The 19,994-nt window shown below is 43.3% G+C and overlaps 1 protein-coding gene across 3 annotated transcripts; it reads right to left on the bottom strand.

Annotated features, from left to right (window-relative positions):
* Positions 1 to 584: 584 nt before the first annotated feature.
* LOC143216267 (trypsin-3) lies at positions 585 to 17,496 on the bottom strand. 3 transcript variants are annotated; one of them, XM_076439158.1, is made up of 8 exons: positions 16,601 to 17,496; positions 3,357 to 3,470; positions 3,118 to 3,230; positions 2,888 to 2,982; positions 2,506 to 2,665; positions 2,323 to 2,433; positions 2,101 to 2,250; positions 585 to 2,006 (listed from the first exon to the last, which is right to left on the bottom strand). In XM_076439158.1, the coding sequence occupies exons 2-8, from the start codon at positions 3,424 to 3,426 to the stop codon at positions 1,761 to 1,763; spliced, it is 945 nt and encodes a 314-aa protein (XP_076295273.1). In that variant the 5' UTR covers positions 3,427 to 3,470; positions 16,601 to 17,496; the 3' UTR covers positions 585 to 1,760. The 3 variants fall into 3 exon arrangements, with proteins under 3 accessions (XP_076295273.1, XP_076295270.1, XP_076295272.1); XM_076439155.1 differs by having other exon boundaries at positions 3,357 to 4,127; positions 4,993 to 17,494; XM_076439157.1 differs by having other exon boundaries at positions 3,357 to 5,219; positions 16,601 to 17,494.
* Positions 17,497 to 19,994: the final 2,498 nt, after the last annotated feature.

The following is a 19,994-nucleotide window of genomic DNA, read 5'->3' as shown; positions in this document are numbered from 1 at the left end:
TTGCAAGAAAATATTTGTCCGCTCCGCTGCCAGCCACGGGGAATATAAAGATTGACGAGCGTCCCGACCGAGCCAATTACTAGATCGCTCTTCGAGTAATGGGATATTCGAGGAATAAGCCGGGACGTCGAGTCGATTCGCGTTTGTCCGAGACGCGGTTATTTCCAGCCGGAATAATGAGCTTGTTAGAACTTTAAAGGCGCTTTCGAGGATGATTGTTCGAAGCTGCACGGTTGGCCCCTCGATCCTGGTTCAATGGATCTTCATAAATAAAATCACCGAACCCCGGAACCCTCTAAGACTTCCATCAGATGCCGGAGATTTTATCGTATTATCTGCGGACTGCGGATTTTTATGCAAAATACAAATTTTCGAATTTAATTACATGTGGACTGCATTTATGACAAAAATGGGTAGGAGGAGCACGATACAGTAAAATCATTAGAAGATTTTAGAATTATTTTTTTATTATTTTATTGAATTTATTATTTTCAACATGTTGATCCTTTCACACAAATCCATAAAATCCGCACGACGCGCAGAACGCGTTTGAGGTAGAATAGGGTGACAATAAATAGAACATATTTACAGAATTTTCGATCATTTTTATTTAATAATTACACGGTCCAACAAATTTCAACTTTTTTTTGTATTTCAGTTTTAAAAAAAGATATATTTTTCAACTTTGAACAAATATTGTGATGTTATTATAAAAGATATTTAATTGTTCTTTACAGCAAAAGATTCTGTAGACTTTCCCGAATACAGTGATATCCAATATTAATACATTATGATTGTTTAAACATGTTTACAATTGCAATTACAATTTTCTCAAAAACTGTACGTCTAGGACAAAAATTAAGGACAGATTTAGAATCAGCGCGAAAAACTCTATAAGAATCGTATAGTGGGAATCGAAATACTTTTTGGCTGTTGGACAGTGTTATTAAATGAAATATAATAATTATAACAATTATAAGAATTGAGGCGTTTAGTATCAAAATCAGCTCAATCCAATTTTTATAAATTTTACAGGAGAGACAAAAAACATTTCACGCTCTGGCCATTTCATTTTTCCAAAAAAATTGATTTTCGTTTGGACAACCTTTGGTGTACGATTCCAAATCTTTTTTCTGTTTTAAATTAGCAGTACTGTCTAATTATTTAAAAATAAAAATAATTTGGATTGACCTGGTTTTGAAAAAATGGGGTTATTTTCATCCTTCCTTTCAAATTTCAATTAAATTCATCTGGTATCTCAATTTTATACCTGTGGAATCAAAAGTGTGAGTTGATTGATCAATTTATCATAATGATGAATAATATAGAAAATACCTAAATAAATTGACAAAAATTACAAGAACAATCTCTAAAAAAAAATTATTAGTATACTACTGGTGGTAGGTAATGAAAAAAAATTAAACACTAAACTTAAGAATGGATTGAGCTAGGATTTGAAATAAAACCGATTTTGACACCGGTTTTCAACGAAATTGAGCTGGATTCGTTCCAAATCGCTTTGTAGCGTAATAGTATCGACCAATCATTTTGATACTAAACGCTTCAATTATAATATTAGTCCATGCGAAATAATGATTGAAACTTTTTCAATCAACTTCCGACTGGATACTAAAAGATAAAGAGAGTGAGAGAGAAAAGTAGAGAAAACTGGTTGCCGAGCTACGAATAGTTTTACGCAGATTGCGATTTCGTTTGGATCGTCTTCATTTCAGCATACAGGTAAATGACTCGGGGTCGTGTTACAGGTAGGCCAGCTTAGCGGAAAGGATGAATAGTAGTAAAGCTGAGGCGAACGTCTTCTCAGACCCGGCGTTGGACGAGTTTCTCCCTACAAGTCCCTGTGAGTTCATAGTCTTCAGGATCCATTCCTCGAAGAAGAGTAAGCTCGAGTAGACGCCAGGAGTTTCCGGAAGTGCGCAACCGTGGCCACCGGAAACCACACCCGTCAGATAGCCGTTGCAGATCATGCCGCCTCCGGAATCACCCTAAACAGGTCCACAATTTGTAACATTATATCTACGGAAGACTATCCCTGACGTCAGTACTGACGATCGCTTATTTTTTTAAATGAGCAAATACCTGGCAAGCATCCCTCTGTCCCTCCATGTATCCTGCACAGAACATGCCAGGTAGCATACTGGTGACGTTTACTAGAAGTATACCGCAAAGTGTGGGATCTACGATTGGCAGGTCTACGTACATTAGGTCGTTGCTGACTACAGGAAAATTCTGCGCACAAAATTTGAAGAAATTTGAATACTCGCATGAGAAATATAATAAAAGTACGACAATACAACTCACCTGATCCGGGTATCCCCATCCAGACACCTGGCATACAGTGCCAGGTGTGGGAGAAGTTATAGTCAGAAGTGCAGGCGTGATTTCCTGTGTTAGTTCGAACGGGACCTTCAGCTAAAACGCGAGAAACAACTGATTAAAAATGATTCCAGTGGAGAATACGAGCAAACAAAAATCCTGTCATACATAAAGCAGCGCAATGTCGTTTTGCAAAGTGGTGGCATTGAATTGTGAATGGACATAAATCTTCTCCACGCCTCTTCTCTGTCCAGTGGAGGTCTGTGCGTCGAGCTGAATCTCTCCGGCGACGACCATGACCGTCCAAGGCAAGATTTGCCTGCCTTCTCTGTACAACAATAATCTAGTCAGATAATCTGATCCGCTTAAAGGAACGTTAATTTCATTCGAAATTAATCTCGTTCTCGCTGCTCGGCGCGACTTATCATTTCAAAACACTCGAGTAGTCTATGGTAGCGACGATAAAGCTCTGTCAAGATTCAAATCGAAAACACGTTCGTTATGTGATTGCAGCTTGATGTGATCTTTCACACGTTTTTAATCCACTCACAGAAACATGCAGTGTGCCGCTGTGACGACATAGTACTCATCGATCAAAGAACCTCCGCAGAAGTGGCGAGAGTTGTAGCTGCGCTGCAACGAGACCTGCAACGAATTACAGCAAGAAGTTGCATAAAGTCGATTTTGAACTCTGTTCCCCGTGGAAATTTTTAAACATTAAAAAATTTGAGAATGTATCCCAGTGAGAATTTGAGTATTGAATCTTAACAAGTAACTCACCTGATAAGGGAACTGTCTCGAAGCCGCCTTCGTTCCGTTCACTATACGTCCTGTCAGGCTATAACTGATCCATTCTACCTCCGTGTACGACGTCGTATTGTTCACTGAGTCTCCTGCAACAGATTACGCTGCTTTATAATACGTTCTCAATTATACTGACCTAAGATAAGGTCGGATCCACAGAAAACGTTTCGATTGATATCTTTATCACCGTATAAGATTCTACCAGTTTCACTTACCGTAAACTGTGCCGGTGACTGACAATGCTAGCAAAGCCACCAAAATCATTTCGCGCGTGCTCTCAATCATTTCCGATCACTCCACCTGCCGTAGTCCGACTGACCGAGGTGCAACTTGTCAGAATGGAGGTATCAGCTTATCAGTGACGAACGCAAACACTTATCTTGTGGTATCCGCTATCGCTCATTATCTAGCTAATTATAACATAGACCGCACTCGGTGGAAAACTTAACCACCCTTTCGCTGCCGATCGAACCATAAAGAAAGATAGAGATAGATCAAGGCAAAGTCCCTTGATATGGAAGACAATAGGAGATTCAAGATCACATTTCCTGTGCGTCAATCACGTTTGATCGCGTGTATGCCACCAGGTTGCAATTGTATACGCGAGGAAAACACGTTTTAATAAGGTTGAACATGTCCAATTCGGGGAATCGATGGTTCGCGAGCTCGAACCGGCTCGAACTCTTAGAGTTGAGTCTGCTGAAAGATAAGTAATCGACGGTGGCAACGATCAATCACACGGGTCGGAGAAAGGGTCCGACAGATAAAGATCGAGAACCGGTAGCCAGATCGCTTATCGCCGGATTGGGAAACCTTGTAACCTGGTTTATTTCCAAATCTGCCAGAATTCTTACCTCGCGCGAGATAAAAATAGTTTAAAAATGGTGTCATCGGTTGGTGTCAATGGTGTCATCAATTTTATACACAATTTCATTCGGTGTATAAATTAATTCGCCAGTTTATTTCGATATGTTACGATTGACTGACTGTAAGAGTAAAAACACGACGAATTAATTACCTCTATCAAACGAAAAAATCCACTAAACGGTTTCTTTCTTAAAAACGAGCACGCTATTTCCTAACGGGAGAGGTAAAGGGGTTTCACGACCGGACAATCGAAAAATCAGCGAATTTCTCCGCGCAATAATAACTCCCGGTAATAAGAGTCGTGCATCATTAACATCTCGTTAACTGTTGGCCGCGGGCGATTCGAAACTCGCCGCTCTCGCGTTGCTGATCGAGCCGATTAATAATTCCCGTTGCCGCTCTAAAGCCGAGGATTTCGCGATCGATCAACGATCGCCATGGATCGCTCCCGTCCGTTCCTCGCCCGGAGAAATATCGGAAGAGAGAAAGAGAGACGCGTGACTAACGACTTATACGCTTTCGAAAGGTTAAAAAGTATCCTCTTTCGACTGGAAAGCCGCCCGCGCGTTAATCCGTTGGAGCGAGGCGTGCGAATTAACGCCGCGACGGGCAGCGATCGATCGATCTTTCGGAACCCGTTCCCGCGATGAATTCCATTAAGAAACCGGTACCAGGCCGCCGATATTAAAGGACGAATTAATTGCTGAATATGTAAATATCAGGGGACCGAGGCGGCCTGAATATTCATGGCTCTTCTACCTTTCCTTTCTCTTTATTTTTTCCATCTCCTTCAGCTTCGAACGAACAAAGGAGAGAGAGAAAGTGAAGAGGCAGAAACGATACTCCGAATCGGCAATTATCACTCGTCTCGAGCCAGACACTGGCGTAACCCGACGACAAACGAATTAACGAGAAATCGCTCCGAGAGATTGTCCGTCGCTGCTGTCTCGGACGGTGATTACTTATTATTTAGAAGACACGCACCTGGCGTAATCGACCGCGACGTAAGTACACCTTGTTATTTACGAACAGCCTCCTGCTTGTTCCTCGATCCTTCTTCTTCTTCTTCTTCATCTCGTTGCAAGTTGGTTGATCGAAATCTCGGAAACAATCTGCCGCTGCGGGAATTCCGCGAGATCTAATTTCGTTGGATACGGGTCGCTTTTTGCTGTGATTTATCTGCGACAGGATGCGGTTGATCTTCCCTGGATCTGTAGATTTTGTAACACTTCTGGCAATACTTACGATTTCGTGGGATGTGGAATCAGGTTGTGGATCTTGCACTTTATTTTTTTCTAAAAAAATTTTCTAAGAAACTCCCAAACATGTTACAACTCGAAAAAATAATTTAAAAATCTGCAGTTGCTTGCAGTATCTTCAAAATGTATTCAAAAGTAGGAGAGCGCCCATAAGTACAAATTTCGCGCTTAATTGATAGATCTATGGCGTTCGCAGTTAATTATCATGGAGGAAGAGTCTCAATCGAAATCCGACTGGCACACGGTAGACAACGCTTGAGGCTCTCGTACACTCTAGTCAGGGTGTGTCCTACCCGGAGATTGTACACAGGGGTTGTACGGGGCTTGTACCACGGGGTTGCAGGAACACGGGGGGTGGGTAATGGTGGCCCCTATCAGCTCGGTACACTCTCCTCCTGCTCGCTCCGGCTGCCGGCTCTCGAAAACCCCGTCAGGAGCAACGATATTCCGGTGAGTTACGTCGATGGTACCTGAAATGCGCGGCCCCACCACTTTGCATATTGGATACTCGTCCGGCCGGCTATTCGCCGTCTTCGATGGACCCCTGCCTCCATCCGCTGGTCCGAAACGGTGCCCATGCAACATTGTTGCTGGCCGGATTTGTCGTTCCCAGGTTCAGCTGCCCCAACTGGTTCCGAGGGAGCGAAAACGGGCTACATATCGACAAGCGGCTGCTGTGCATGCAAACACACAGGTTCGGAGCCAGTTGCTCGAGGATTGGAGAAAGGAAAGGCTTAGCTTCGCATTGCTTTTTGGTTGATCGCTCTATCGTGATTTCTTCGATTTCTAGGCTTAGTTGGACGTAGCAATTCAATCCTGGTCAATACTCGATCCTGGGGCAAAGCTTGTTCTTAAAGTAAGGCAATTCAATGTAATTCTTGAACTAAAGCAATTAGACTGGATCACTGGAACTATAATTGCACGAAAATTACGCGACCGTAAGTATTCTTATTCTACTCACAAGTAGCTCAGACTGTTCCAGTTTAAAACAGAGTGCATGGTGTATAAGAAGTAATACTCATCCGTTCTCGGGGAGAATCTACACCTCTGGAACGGTAGACATTTGTAAGAGAAACTTGACACAAAATTGTTCATGGCGAAGAAAATTGTTAAAATTATTTTTTACATCAACACCTTCCACTCATGCAGAAAAGAATAAGTTTGAAAGGAGCCGCATGTCGCAAAATAATTATTGCAATAATCACAAAATAGTTATTGAGATATAAGCTGTTAAAGTTTTTGCGATTGTGTGGAGTGTTATATACGTACAGACAAAAGTCTACTACTACAGTCCACACGACCGTGTCGATGAGATAGAACATAATCGTGTACGTGTCTCGAGCAAACGAAATTCGTCGCTAGGCCCGTACACGTAATCGTCTCCCTGCCCATTCGGATCATGAATTTGAAGTTGCAAAATATGAAAGAATACCTTATATCCATTGTTATAAGAATATTAATCCTGTATTATAAAATGTTACCGTACCCCACCGTTCCTCCAGCGGATTAGGCGATATACCTGTAAAGGACGTTATAGCAAGCAAAAAACGCATGCGAATCTTCAATCCCGACAGATCGACAACACGTGCGACGGATCCATCGAAGGGACGAGCGGACCACCCTTATAAATCACGTCATTGATGACCTCGGACAATGCCAAAAGGAATTTCTTTGACAGTTTCCCCACTTCTCAACCTAAGGTCCTTCCGACACACCCCCGTCCAATTAACAAACGCAACATATCCCCGCCTAAATCCAACCTGAACTATTCATGAAAAACCGAGATGACAACCTCACTACTATTTTGACTGTGGTCGGAGTAAATTTTTCCCGTTCGCTGTGACGATTTCGGAAGGTGAGTTGTGTAGTGTCCAGTGATGTGTAGAAGTGTGGTGTTTTGTGTCCACTTGATCCGACGGTGGAGCAGAAGATTCTGAAAAATTTTGTTATACTATATTTGACATTAGTATTTTATAATGTAGGATCAATATTCTTATGTGTAACAATGGATATAAGGTATTGTTTCACATTTTGCAACTTCGAGTTTATGATTCGAACGGGCAGGGAGATGATCACTTGGTACGGGCCTAGCGACGAAGGTCCCATTAAATTTCGTTTGGCTTGAGGCACGCACACGATCATGTTCTGTCTCATCGACACGGACATGTGGACTGTAGAAGTAGGCTTTTGTCTATACGTATAATTCCACACAATCAAATTTCGCAAGAACTTTAACAGCTTATATCTCAATAACTATTTGTTTACGACATATGGCTCCTGTCAAACTTTTCCTCTTCTCGATGAACACAAGGCGTTGATGTAAAAAAAAACTGTAACAACAATTTTCTTTGTCATGAACAATTTTGCGGAAAGTTTCCTTTACAAATTTCCACCGATCCAGAGGTGTAGATTCACTCCTACGACCGATGACCATTACTTTTTATACACCCTGTGCAATCAAAAGATGAGACAAAGAGCTGAGCCGTCGCCTAACGAGAAAAACAAGATCAAAGGGACACAGGCTATGAAAGACACTGTAGTTAGATTGCAGAAGAGGATGAGTTGGAGCATCGCAGATCGTGTTTGAATGACAAGAGTCGATCATCGAAACCAGAAATCCCAGACGGCGTTCCATCGCCTTCGAAGTGTCTCTCTCTCTCTCTCCTTTCTACTCTCTATCCTTGTTCCTTCTCAGCTCCTTCAGCAGCTATCCTCTCCTTCTCGTCGACGCTCCTCCGGATCGAAGACGTGCCACCTCTACCCGACTTCTTGCAGCCGGATCGTGGAATCATTCTCGATGGAACCGAGGATAATATTTACGGGATGTAATGATAAGGAATGCTGGTTGCTCTGACGACCGTGGATCCCTAGGACCCTCCTGCCCCCTCTCGCTCTCTCTAGACTTCTGTTTCTCTCGGTTGTTGTTCAGGATGCTAAAGGACCGGATCGCGTGTGCGTGACGATGCGACACACGTAGTCATCGATTCCGCGGTGTGGAGGAAACCGTTCGCAGCTAAATCACTGCGTAATCTGATCTAGCTACCCTCGGCGAGAACAGGTTGTCAAGGATCGACGACAGTCGCCACTATCATCGCGGTGATGACGGTGTCTTCTGCGGAACCTTGCCTTTCTTCTGGCACCGTGGACGATCCGACACTATGTGTCTGTGTAAGGATCAGCTTGCATCCTTTCCAGATGCAGAAAGTGTGTGCGTTAACATGCCCTCGGTAAAAATCTGAAAAAGACGTCTTCTTCATGAATGTTTTCTTCAATGAATCTTTTAACAGCTATTTTACAGTAACAACACAATTGAAACAGTAGACAAAGATCGACACAGTCAATTCAGATGCCTGTCGATTCCAGCTCGCAACTACAAAACTGACCAACAACGTTGCAGAGGAGCGTCTCAATTATTCCGTAGCTGCAGCAGAAACATCCTGTTAAATGACGGTGCCGAGGATTTTTCCCGTAGGAACGTATTCCTGCGGGCGTGCGCCGCGACCTTGACAAAGTGGCGAACTCACGGCCCTATTCATCCGGTCGGGGTTCGGCCCGCGGCGTTTTGCCGGAGGAAGAAGGTTACCTTGGCTTTCGAGCGAGCAGTTAAAGGGCCGTTCAAGGTCTACCAGACGGTTCCCAGTCCATCGTCTGGCTCTGGCCGGGGCCGGTTCGCTCGGTTGCTCGTTACGCTCCGCCAAGTGGACGACGGATGGAAACAGCCAGAACGGAACCTTTTCCGTTCGCCGTGCAAACACACCGTTTTACTTCGGGAACTGGAATAACGAGCGTGCCGCCGCCTTTTTTACCGGTGAGCCCCCCGACTCGGTTTCGGCCGATCGAGTGCCACCGGAACCGACTAATTATCCTAGAACCCTCTGAAACATCGATTTCCGCTCTCGTCTTCGCTACCGCCATTGTCGGGACGATTGCTGACCGTCGGGTCCAAGGAACAATGCCTTGGTCGCTCGGATGCTGATCGGAATCCCTTTTTATGGGATTCGGCGCTCCTCTTCTGGGGTCTTCGTTCTTACAATCCTTCTGTCGATAATTAACTCTTTGCACTCGGTGCTAAATTTTCTCCGGCCTAGAGTATTTCCATTTTATACGATTTTTTGAAGAATTTGAACCTGTACGATTTTTTTCTTCGGCTATTGTTACTTCAGTAACATTGGTCATTTCAAGCTAGAGCTATATGAAGAGTCAGTACTTGAACCATTACCTTTGGGATTATGATGTACAAGAAAATGCTTTTGAATATCCGTGATTCATAGCCAAGGATTTCTTAGCAAATTTTTCAGCAGCTGAAGTAATTTCTACCTTCAGCCAACAACTCACGTCTACCGCGTAATTTAATAACTTCTCCAGGACTGATTGCTCGAAAGCAGGTGTTTGAGCTTGCCTCCGATGCAGTTCGATCATCGAGGATCCCATTAATGAGCTTCCTGAAGTCGAAGTGTGATATTCGTCGATCAAGAAAAAGGGACCTTGGAAATGTGTGGGTCTGATCACGGCGGAAGCAGGTACCTGTCCACCAGCTGTGGATCATCGATTATTCGGGATCCGTACTTGTGTTACGTCAGCATCGCAACGAGGGATTGAGTCAGAATCACGAGCGTTATCGGCGGTCCCTCGATTTTTGCATCGAAAGCCTTGATTAATGGCTGCACGATGTACCAGTCGTGGAAGGAGCCCGGTGCTTAAGGAAAGTGCCCCGGCTTCGAATGATACAAAATTGAGCCTTCTCTCTGGCGTTATCAATCACGCGGCAGCGTTTTATTTTCGTTAAGGTCGTGGACCGCGCCCGAACCAGACCCGGACTGGTCAGGTGATTTCCAGGATGAATAGCTTGTTACTTTAAACCGAGGAGTCTGTATCGTGGTCGAAACGGAAAATTACTCGATGCAAATGACACCCGGATTGGATCTCGTTCACGTAAGCATTAATCACGGCTATCTCGGAGGCCCTGTGCGTTTCGATAATTTCCCCATCGTGTGCATTCTCTCCCTGTCTCACTCTCTCTCTCTCTCTCTCTCTCTTGCTCTAGCTATCTCTCTCGAAGCAACTTCGAGACCACACCGGCGGTTTCAATTACGAGCACGGATTATCCGTCGTAAACGCGGTATTAAGTCAACTTACGCGGCGCTGTAACGACAGCATTCCGATTCGATGCAGCGATAGTTCGCGTAACAGCGTAACTACATAGGCCGAGTATAAGCATTTTATCGTTGAAACTAACAGCCCGCTCCATTCCGATTGGAAATTGTCGACAACAGACCTCGTTACGATACAGTACAATTTCGACTTATAATTCTGCTCGAGATCGCGGATTATTTCCAGATAATTCGATCAACTGATTCTAATTGTAAGATAGAAATCATAAACAGGATCTACGCGTTATGTTGTCACCATTTTTAGGCATCTCCGGTAATGCAATTAAAAAATGTTTTAAATACAAGTTTATCAATACTTGGTGAGCTATATGTTCACATATTCTTAAATCTGAAAAAATGCTTTTTAAGTAAAAAAGTAAAGGTCACCTTGACTTTTTTAAATGGCACCATATGTTTTGGACATCGTAGGATTGTTTCTGGCATCGAGACGAATTCAACAGTGTATTATAGTATGACCTTGAAATTACCTCAAACTCAAAAATCTTGTGCAAACGTAATTTTAATGAAATATTATTTCTTACGAAATAAATGTTACATCAGATGGTCGAACTACGATCCATCTTCTATGATACAGTCCTCCGCTCTTTGTATTAGAGTTTTCGTTGTCGCCATAATCAGGGCGTCTCGGTTTATGTTTACTTTCGTCGCTTCCTATATTATGGTCGTATTTATCACGTACGCTTTAGAATCATCAGTTTGTCATTGTGTCATAGATCTAATCAGCTTATTGGCAGTATTGCTTCAGTCGTAGTTTAGTGTATCACGATTTGATCTTTCAGAATGAGCGAGTTTTCAAACACAGAAAGATGTGATATGTTATCTGTTCTCAATGAAAGTGGAAAAAGAGCACGCACGGCGGAAAGATTGTCCAATGAACGTTTTCCAAAGAGGATTTGTCGAATGTCGTTAAAATATAGCTAATTGTTGATAAAAGTAGCCGTATTTCTTTTGTAGTCTTCCAGAGCTCATTAATATCAAAGCAACTTTCACAGGAAATACTGAGACGCTTCTGGAATATTGTTTGTCGAACAAATAGGATTTGTCCTTCTAGAGAAACGTTCCGTTATCTTACAAAATCATTGCCTTTACGTGGTAAATTTCCTGATGGGAAATATCCTAGTCGCAGTAAACCCGTCACAAATGAAGACAAGGCAATATTAGTGCTGAGTTATTTTGAAGCCCATCCGCACGCGTCTCTTCAACTAATGGAACTTCGAAAACTTGAGCTGCAAATCATTCCATATCAACAAGGTATGAAATTTAATTGTTTATACTTTTAAAACTATTGAGCAACTACACCTAATATTTTGCAGACATCAGTAGGGATCCATATACCATCGTCTCACAAAAAATTATCAAAATAGAAGTCGGACACTTGGGGTCCTTCTCAGAATTGAGCAAAAATTTAATCAACGATTGACGACTAAATTTCTACTTCAATCGTTAATCGCAATTAACAATTAATCTCCTAGTTTAGTCGTTAATTGCGGTTAATGATTAAATACTTATTAATCGTTAATTGCGGTTAACGATTAAATTTCTACTTTAGTCGTTAATTGCGATTAACGATTATTAATCGGATAATTGATTAATAACGATTAACTTCATCAATCGATTGAATCAATGGTCGATTTTTCGATTTCTTTTTTCAATTGTAAGCATTAATCAATCAATCCTGATTAAAATTTTAATATCGATTAATGCCCAACTCTGGCCCTTCCCTTGTGAGACTACCTAAGATTACACTTGAGACTGCCTGATGTGAAGAAGCGTGCTGGGGAATCTATTTAAGAAAATGTTAATTGTAAAATGTATTGTTTGAATGCACTCCCGATGACCATGTTATTTTTTGGAACACAGTGCAGCTGCAAGGTGAAGTAGAAAAGAATGTGTATAGGAGATCCTGCAGGATCTCGGTGTCTGTTACCGAGGCAGTACCGTGTCCCAGGAGTAAGAGGAGCCAACAGAAACCGCAGGATCGAATCCTGGGTGTGCGTCATCGAACAGGCTCGCGATTCTCGCCGAGCTTACTCCTGCTGTTCGTGTTACGTAACCGAGAGCCCGTGACCTCGATCCCGAGCTGCTTTTGCTCGAAGCGTTCCATCGGGCACACGGATACCAACACAAACGCCAGAACCAGACGGCGCAGTCAACCTCCCACAGACAAAACAACCACCTCCGAGCACGACCGCGACCTTTTTGTCGGCTCCCGGTACAGTCGCTGCTCGCAGACTCCTCTTGGAAACTGGCTGTGCCTTCTGCGAGCTGGTAGAAATCATTTCAGTGCTGCCTGTTTCCTCAACAACGCTCACTCTTCAACATTCTCCCCAATTACCGTTCTCTGTTAACTTAATTCCTATCGAATATACACTTTATTTTGTTCTTCTACTGGTGGTCTAAATTTCTTCTGCATAATCATTTTTCTAATAACTAGACTGCGGATCTTCATGCAAAATAAAAATGTTCCGCATCAATTGCAAGAGACAGAAATCGCATAAAAATTGAATACGTTCGAACTTATTCTTGATTTACGATTATTGAAAGTATTCAGAAAATTTATTTCTTTGAGCATATATTATTTTTAAAAATTGCTAAAAATTTGGGTAGACACATTTTTGTTCTTTTTATAAAGTAATGTGAGGTAGTCAGCTTTACTGCTCCGTAAACCTGTGTAATTTTGAGATGGAATCGGCTAGAGGGCTCTAGGACGAGTGTCAGTGATCGGCGAGTGGCGATAACGAGGCGATACCGTACTTTCGACGAATAAACGTGCCGAGCTGCTTTATCTCTCGTCTTTTTACTCAAACAGAAGGCGCTCGTTACGCGTCGCGAACGCGGACACATTCGATACTCGTAAACAAGAGGTTCCCATGCAGCTAGCGCACGCTAATGGAGGCTGATTGTGAATTATGGCTGCTGCAGGGATACCCGCATAGCTTACAGCCTGACGACGGAACGCCGAGTGATTGTAAGTTATTGGCAGTTTCGCGGGTACCCTATCGCCGGATCATCCTCTCGGTACGAGACCAGAGTCATCCTTTCTCGAACCCTTTCAGCCCCTATGCGCTATACCGGCAACTAGAAACCCGCATGATCCTTGCGAAATATCAAAAACTGTCGAATCTCCTTTTATAGCTTGACGGGGACCGATTTGGATGCAGCAGGGGCACCTGCGAATGTCAATAAAAGTTAAATGAAAATGAAAATTCTCGTGGTTCCGATCGAGCTTACACGGTCAAGGCCGATGGCGCCAAGAAAAACGTCATTCCACAATATTCTATTTTACCTCTCATTGTGGCAATGTTTGACGACACAAATAAATTTGTAAATTCATATAAAAGCCCCCGGTTTAATCGGAATCGCCATCACCAAGCTTCGGTCTCGGCGCGTAAAATGAAAACTCAACTCGAGCGAAACCAATCGCTAAAAGTGTCAATAAAACAGGCCTCCGCCGAGACCCAGCGACTATAGCACTCTATAACGATTAAATCCCGATCAGATAAACTCTCGAAACTCTGGCGGAATTCCTCGGAAGAGTGGAACCATTACGATGAGAAGAGTTACGCCGAAATCGGGTTGGATCCCGGGAGGATCCGGTCGCGCATCGAAGAAATAAAAGATCGTAGGACTATCCGTGCGGGCCCAACTGTAAAAAAAAAGGGAGCCCTGGGAGCTGGCTGGAACAGTCCTGTGAAAATAAAAGATCGCGGAGGGTAACAGGATGGAAACGGAGAAGGAGGTAGCGAAGCGGAGTCGCGGGTCGCGACCTCCGCCGAGCGGTTTTCATTGAAAACGTGGCCGGCTGATCGGTCACGGCGATTTTTACGAGGGTTGGAGTAACGGCCCCGGCCAGATACGAGCCCGTTTTTATTACGGGGCTCCTCGAGAGACGCGTAACGTGCCTCGCGATCGTAAGCGAGCCATTTTTTCCCGACGAACGATCCGGGGGCCCGGGTAATCTTCTTTAACGCGCGGAATGCCGCGGACGTGACGCGAACAATGGATCTGATCGACGGTCGCGGAACAATTCCGCCGGCGGCCCGCGTACGTTTTATTTCCTCCACGATCGAACAACTTATCTCCCAGCCGTTGATCGATCCGACGATCATTACCTCAGCCTCGCACAAGCAAAAATTTCGGGGAGCTTCGATCGACAAAAAAGCATTTTCAAAATTGTCACCGGATTACTTTTCTTTTGAAAATGTATTCCAACAAAAATATGTCAAATTGACATAAAGATTGTGAGATTAAGATTAAGTTTGACGGATACTGCGTCAGCCGGCGAGGGTCTATCAATTTTTCGAAGTATGTTTCGCATCCGGACAGGGGTCGGCAAGATCGAGATCATCGGACGCGTTGTAAAACCGTCCGATCGCCAATTTTAATTGAATCGATCGTTCGTCGTAGATGGAGCGGGGGTATTACCGGTTTATTTGCGAGCGGATACGTCGCGAGCCACGCCTACGGCGTTTGTTGCACGGACGTGTTTATTTATCGTCGCGTTCGAAGCTTGTACAGGACGCGGCAAAAGTTGCTGCACTCGATGTTCACCGAATGATCTCTCGATCGAAGACGAACGCGAAGCTTCGAGGAGCTGTACCAGGACCCCCTAACGTCGATCGGAATGTCTTCGTCGGATGGATCTCGGAGTACTCTAACAGATTGAGCCATCGAACTCGCCGACAGGTTACTCTCCCTCGTACAGACCGCCGCCGATCGCACATTTATCAACCGACTCGCCGCTATCGATCACTATCTTCTTCGCAATTATTCACAGATTTAGTACGTCACGTCGCCATTATAACTCTTGCATAATCGACAGCTGCGCATTGACAAGGGGACACATTTCCTGGTCCAATTCCGACGCTCTCATTCGGCTCATTCTCGAGCAGTCTAGATAAACATAGTCGTTTTGCAAATTTTCACGTTCGATATGTCTTATCAATTCACACATTATTTTTTTATTAAGCTGAGGTAAATTACAGTATAGTATATACGTATTCATACATACATCTTCTACATTAAATCAAATTAAATTCGTAGTTTACAGTTTGTTAAGAAATTAAAAATGAGCAAACAAGATTTAATGTCGGGTCGGGCAACTAATGTTTCTGAGCTTAGATCGCAGCAAATCGAGAGGCTACATTGCCAAACAATATGATTGATATCCTGGCTGCTGTGTCCGCACTCGCACTTCGAGTCACTAATAATTCCTACACGAAATAGAGACACTTTAAGGCTATAATGAACGGCTCCGCACCGATTAATAGTTACAATAAATTATCGTGAAAGACGTTCATGTTTAAACTTAAACCATGGCTTACACCTTCCAGTATAATAATGGTTGGAAAATATTTTCCCTTTCATCAAGCCTTGCTCTTTTATAACGTTCGTGAATCAATGGCAAACCTGACTCAGCCAGCAATATGTTTGTGGGTATAGAAATTCTGTTACCCAAATGCACACACCTCCCTGCACAGAATAAAATATTCCCATATTCCCAGACTAATCAGTACACCTTCTTCATGTTCAATCCCTGTTTGTATTTCGTCATTGCCACCATTCACCAACATCGTCCACGCATTCCAAATAATTATTGACACAACTAACGGTTAACAAACAAGCCAGAATCCGGAAAGCAGAGAACGGATTCGCTCGGTCATCCATAATCCTGACTCACGAGAATTCCGAGCTTGCTGTTTCGATAGCAAAATCATGGGCAATCGGTGTCAGTTCGATGAGGTCTCGTGGGACCGTACAGCCAGTATACCTACTCCCCCCCATAGTTTTTCGCGACAGAGAGGAAGAGGGGAGAACCCGAAATCCTGGCCGACTTCTGCCATTAGAGGTTGCAGAAAGTTTTCGGGAGTCGACCTCAGGGGCCATTTTCGCGAACCGGGGAACTTGCCGAGTTTCTTTGATGGAGTGATTTGGAGGTCGTGGCTCCGGGAACTTGCGGTTCGCTGCGGGCTGTTACTGCCGAAACCCTCTGGACACTTCGCCATTGTTCCCCTGTTTCTTATTTTTTATTTACGAGCGAAAATGAAAGTGACAGTAAAAATTTGGTCGCGAGGAATTGAACAACGATGTGTCACATTACTAAATTAATATACACGGTGAACCACAAGAAATAGTCATGCTAAATTTCACAAATATACATACAGTGCAGTTCACGATAAAGAATCGCGTTTCACGCAGGATGACACTTGCACTCGCCTAACTGCATGCAGACCGCACGGATAGTGTGTTTCAGCTGTCACGTTTTTGATGCACGCATAATTTCGCATCAGAAGCCGGCCTGTATCGTCACCGAGATATCACTCGGTGCATCAGATCGTCGAGCAAGCTGATTCGCTGTCACTATAACGTCACGATTCACTTAATCGCCCCACGGTCGTTGTCGTCGTAACAGCACGGTTCACAAGATAGTTTCGGTCTAGCTAGATTGCTCTATTACCGAGCATCTTTGACAAAGTACTGCGATCGCGCTGCTAACCACTAAATTATTATCGGGGAGCACCGAGTCACGCCACCCGCTCGTTATCGCCGCGCATTGACGCGCCGATGCATCGTGCGATGCACCGTGTATACGACGACGTTATCGCATTGTGCACGATCCATGACCGTCGTAATGTGGATCAGTGGAGCGTTTCAGACTGTCGTCGAATCTCTCCGGATGTGTTGAATTTTATCGTCTTGCTAGGAGAAAATCAACTTCTACCTCAAACCCCTAATCGGGCACACATATCAGAAACGGGCACGATGATCGCTGTACTTAGTCTGGGTTCGATGCTGCTGATGGCAACCACGTTTGCGATACACTTCGAGGTGTTTGCTTAAACGCCATCGACTGAAAAAGAAGTGTACACCAAGTGCTTAACAGAAGACAATAATTTTTATAACATCTCAAAGAACAGAATTCAAGGCCAGGATCATTTCCTCATCCAATTACAGAATCGAGAGCAGGTGACAAGTGGCGGGCGATCGACAGGGAAATACCGAGCCACTTAGTTGACAAGTAAATTAAGTCCTTTTTCTTAGTATTGTAGAAATTGGACTTTCGTGTAATATCGTACAAAAAATTAAATACACAATGTAAGTTTATTGTAACCACATAAAGCGAAAGAATAGTAATTATGTCATTATAACTTAAAATAAAATTCATACTTTTTTCAATAGTAATCAAACAGTAACGTAACGAATAATGAAGTGCCATTATTGTACTAAATTGTGATACCACTTTTTTGTGAGAAAGTGACTTACGCCATATTAATGTATTAAAAATCGTAAGTTACACATATGTTATTTTTAATGCACTACATAGTACTGCGTGTGTGTATACTATATATTAAAAAAACTTATTCGTTGTTGGATTCTTCACCAGTTTCTTCAATTGTACCGGTCTTTAATGTTTGAAAAAATGCATGATGAATTGGAGGGATAAATTTAAGCAAATCTAACATGTCCTTCTTTTTGGCCGCAGATACAGATGGATATAAATTTTTCTGAATTATAGTTTTTCTGGTATTAGAAAATTTCCTGTATTATAATTTCCTGCATTTTCCTGAATATTTAATATTTCAAACTCAACACCCACAGAAATCTTAGTTTTATAAAAAATATGAAACTGTTCCCCGCGTTCATAGTAACCACTGAATAGTGAGCCAATTTACAGTTTGTAGTCATGTATTTTTCTTACGCTTTGTTAATGACCGTTCTAGCTGCTTAGTTGAAAAAAATTCGTTTCTTTTCATTTCATCAACCACAAACTTCATACAGCGATACCAATCTTCATAGATGTAAATAGATGTATGGCGTGCTGCAACACATCCAAAATCTGAATCATTCGGTAAAAACGAATGTCCTGATATTAAGAACTTCTGTTCTATAACCTTCGCTGCAATATCATCACTTTGCACTCATTTTAACAGAGACAAAGCTATTTTTATATTACGATTTTGTCCAGTAGAAGAATCACACTATCAATAATTATCTTATCTTTATTATCAGCAACAGATTTAATAGGTTTACCTAAACATGATGCTATTTCTTGCGATCCTCTAGATGCTAGTTTTATCCCAAACATAAAAGTATTATTTATTTTCACGTAAGTCATGGGTACCGAGATTATAACAGTACATATTTCTCTTATAATACGCATCAGAAACTGTTAATATTGGAAATGGTAATGCTCTCTGTAAATCGATACTACATACACATAAATATTATTTGAACACTTTGCATGTTATTAACACAAGTTAATGAGTTAAATAAAACAAGTAATCTTAAGACTTACTAATATTTCTGTAAAAACTTCATTTTTCGTAATTTTGGACTTGTGCCACTTGTCAACTAAGGGGCTCAATTAACCATTATCGCGATCCAACTGTAGCACGCATTAAATTACGGTAATGGTCCGGTTGCTTCGTTTGCACGAGCGCCGGATGAGATTCCGCGCGGTGGTCACAGTCTGATTCTCCCCAGAGCCCCAGGGGCCCAAAAATGGCAGAAGAGGGGTCTCTGAAGCGTCGTCGGTGAATTTGCGCGAAGAACCGGCAGGAAGCACGCCGCGTTATTGCACGCGGTCGGTGCGGCGCGGCGCGGCATCGCCGTTGCGTGCATAATTGCGGGGTCCCCGAAAACTTCGAAAAACTGCGCGCGAAGAGCGACGGGTTCGTTCACCCCTCGGGAACACCGACTTTCTCCTCTTTGTTGCCGTGGCCCGCCGGGATATTCTTACGGACGATACGATCTGCAGTGCAATTTTCGGACGGCGCAGCTGCGACCGGTGCAGCAACACTTTCACCGTGTTCGGTGAATCGTCGAACCTTTTTCGCCGGCGAGAGTGTTGTGTCACGAACGGTCACGCCGATGCAATTGATTCGCTAATGCGCCTCGTCATCCGGACGAATCGCTCGTGCCCAGGGAACGTCGACCTCTGTCTGCTCGCTGTCTAACGATTTTAATGTCTTCGTGGCTCGCTGACTTCTCGAGGAATTATTCCCGTCGTGATTCGACCGACAGATCCTGCTTGGGTCGTCTGTGATCGTCAGTGGGACCAAGGGATCGTTAAATATCTCGGGGAACACATGATTGATTTCTTTCTTGTGTAAAACTCACTTCAAAAAGAGAGAGAGAGAATGAAATCTCTACGAGACTTTAAGCCTTCTAGAAATTCACACACTTCAGCACACTATGGCCTTTCGGAAGCCAGGAACTCGAAGAACTCAATAGCTCCAAAAATTCCTTGGACTTGAAAAATTCGCGAGATCTGAGAAACCGAGACCGCAAGTTCATCCGCAAGGAATCTGCCGCAATCAGCAAAGCGTTTTCCGCGGGACGGTGAAATTGATTTAGAGCTGCGTGTATCCATGCGAACGGCTCGGCTGCCGATAAATCAGGACAAAAAGCAATTTAAACGGGTCCGATGATCGTAACCCCGACGTAATACTATCGACCGGACTCCCGACGTTCGCATAAGTTTTCATTTGCTCGGCCCTGCTAACGAAGTCTTCGGCGATAAATTCACCGGAGCTTTTCCGGGGCTAATCCCGGC

The sequence above is a fragment of the Lasioglossum baleicum genome, chromosome 15 (assembly GCF_051020765.1).
Source record: "Lasioglossum baleicum chromosome 15, iyLasBale1, whole genome shotgun sequence".
In the NCBI taxonomy this organism is placed as follows: Eukaryota; Metazoa; Arthropoda; class Insecta; order Hymenoptera; family Halictidae; genus Lasioglossum; species Lasioglossum baleicum.
The sequence above is the reverse complement of the archived record's forward strand: the minus strand, read 5'-3'. Positions and strand labels throughout refer to the sequence as shown.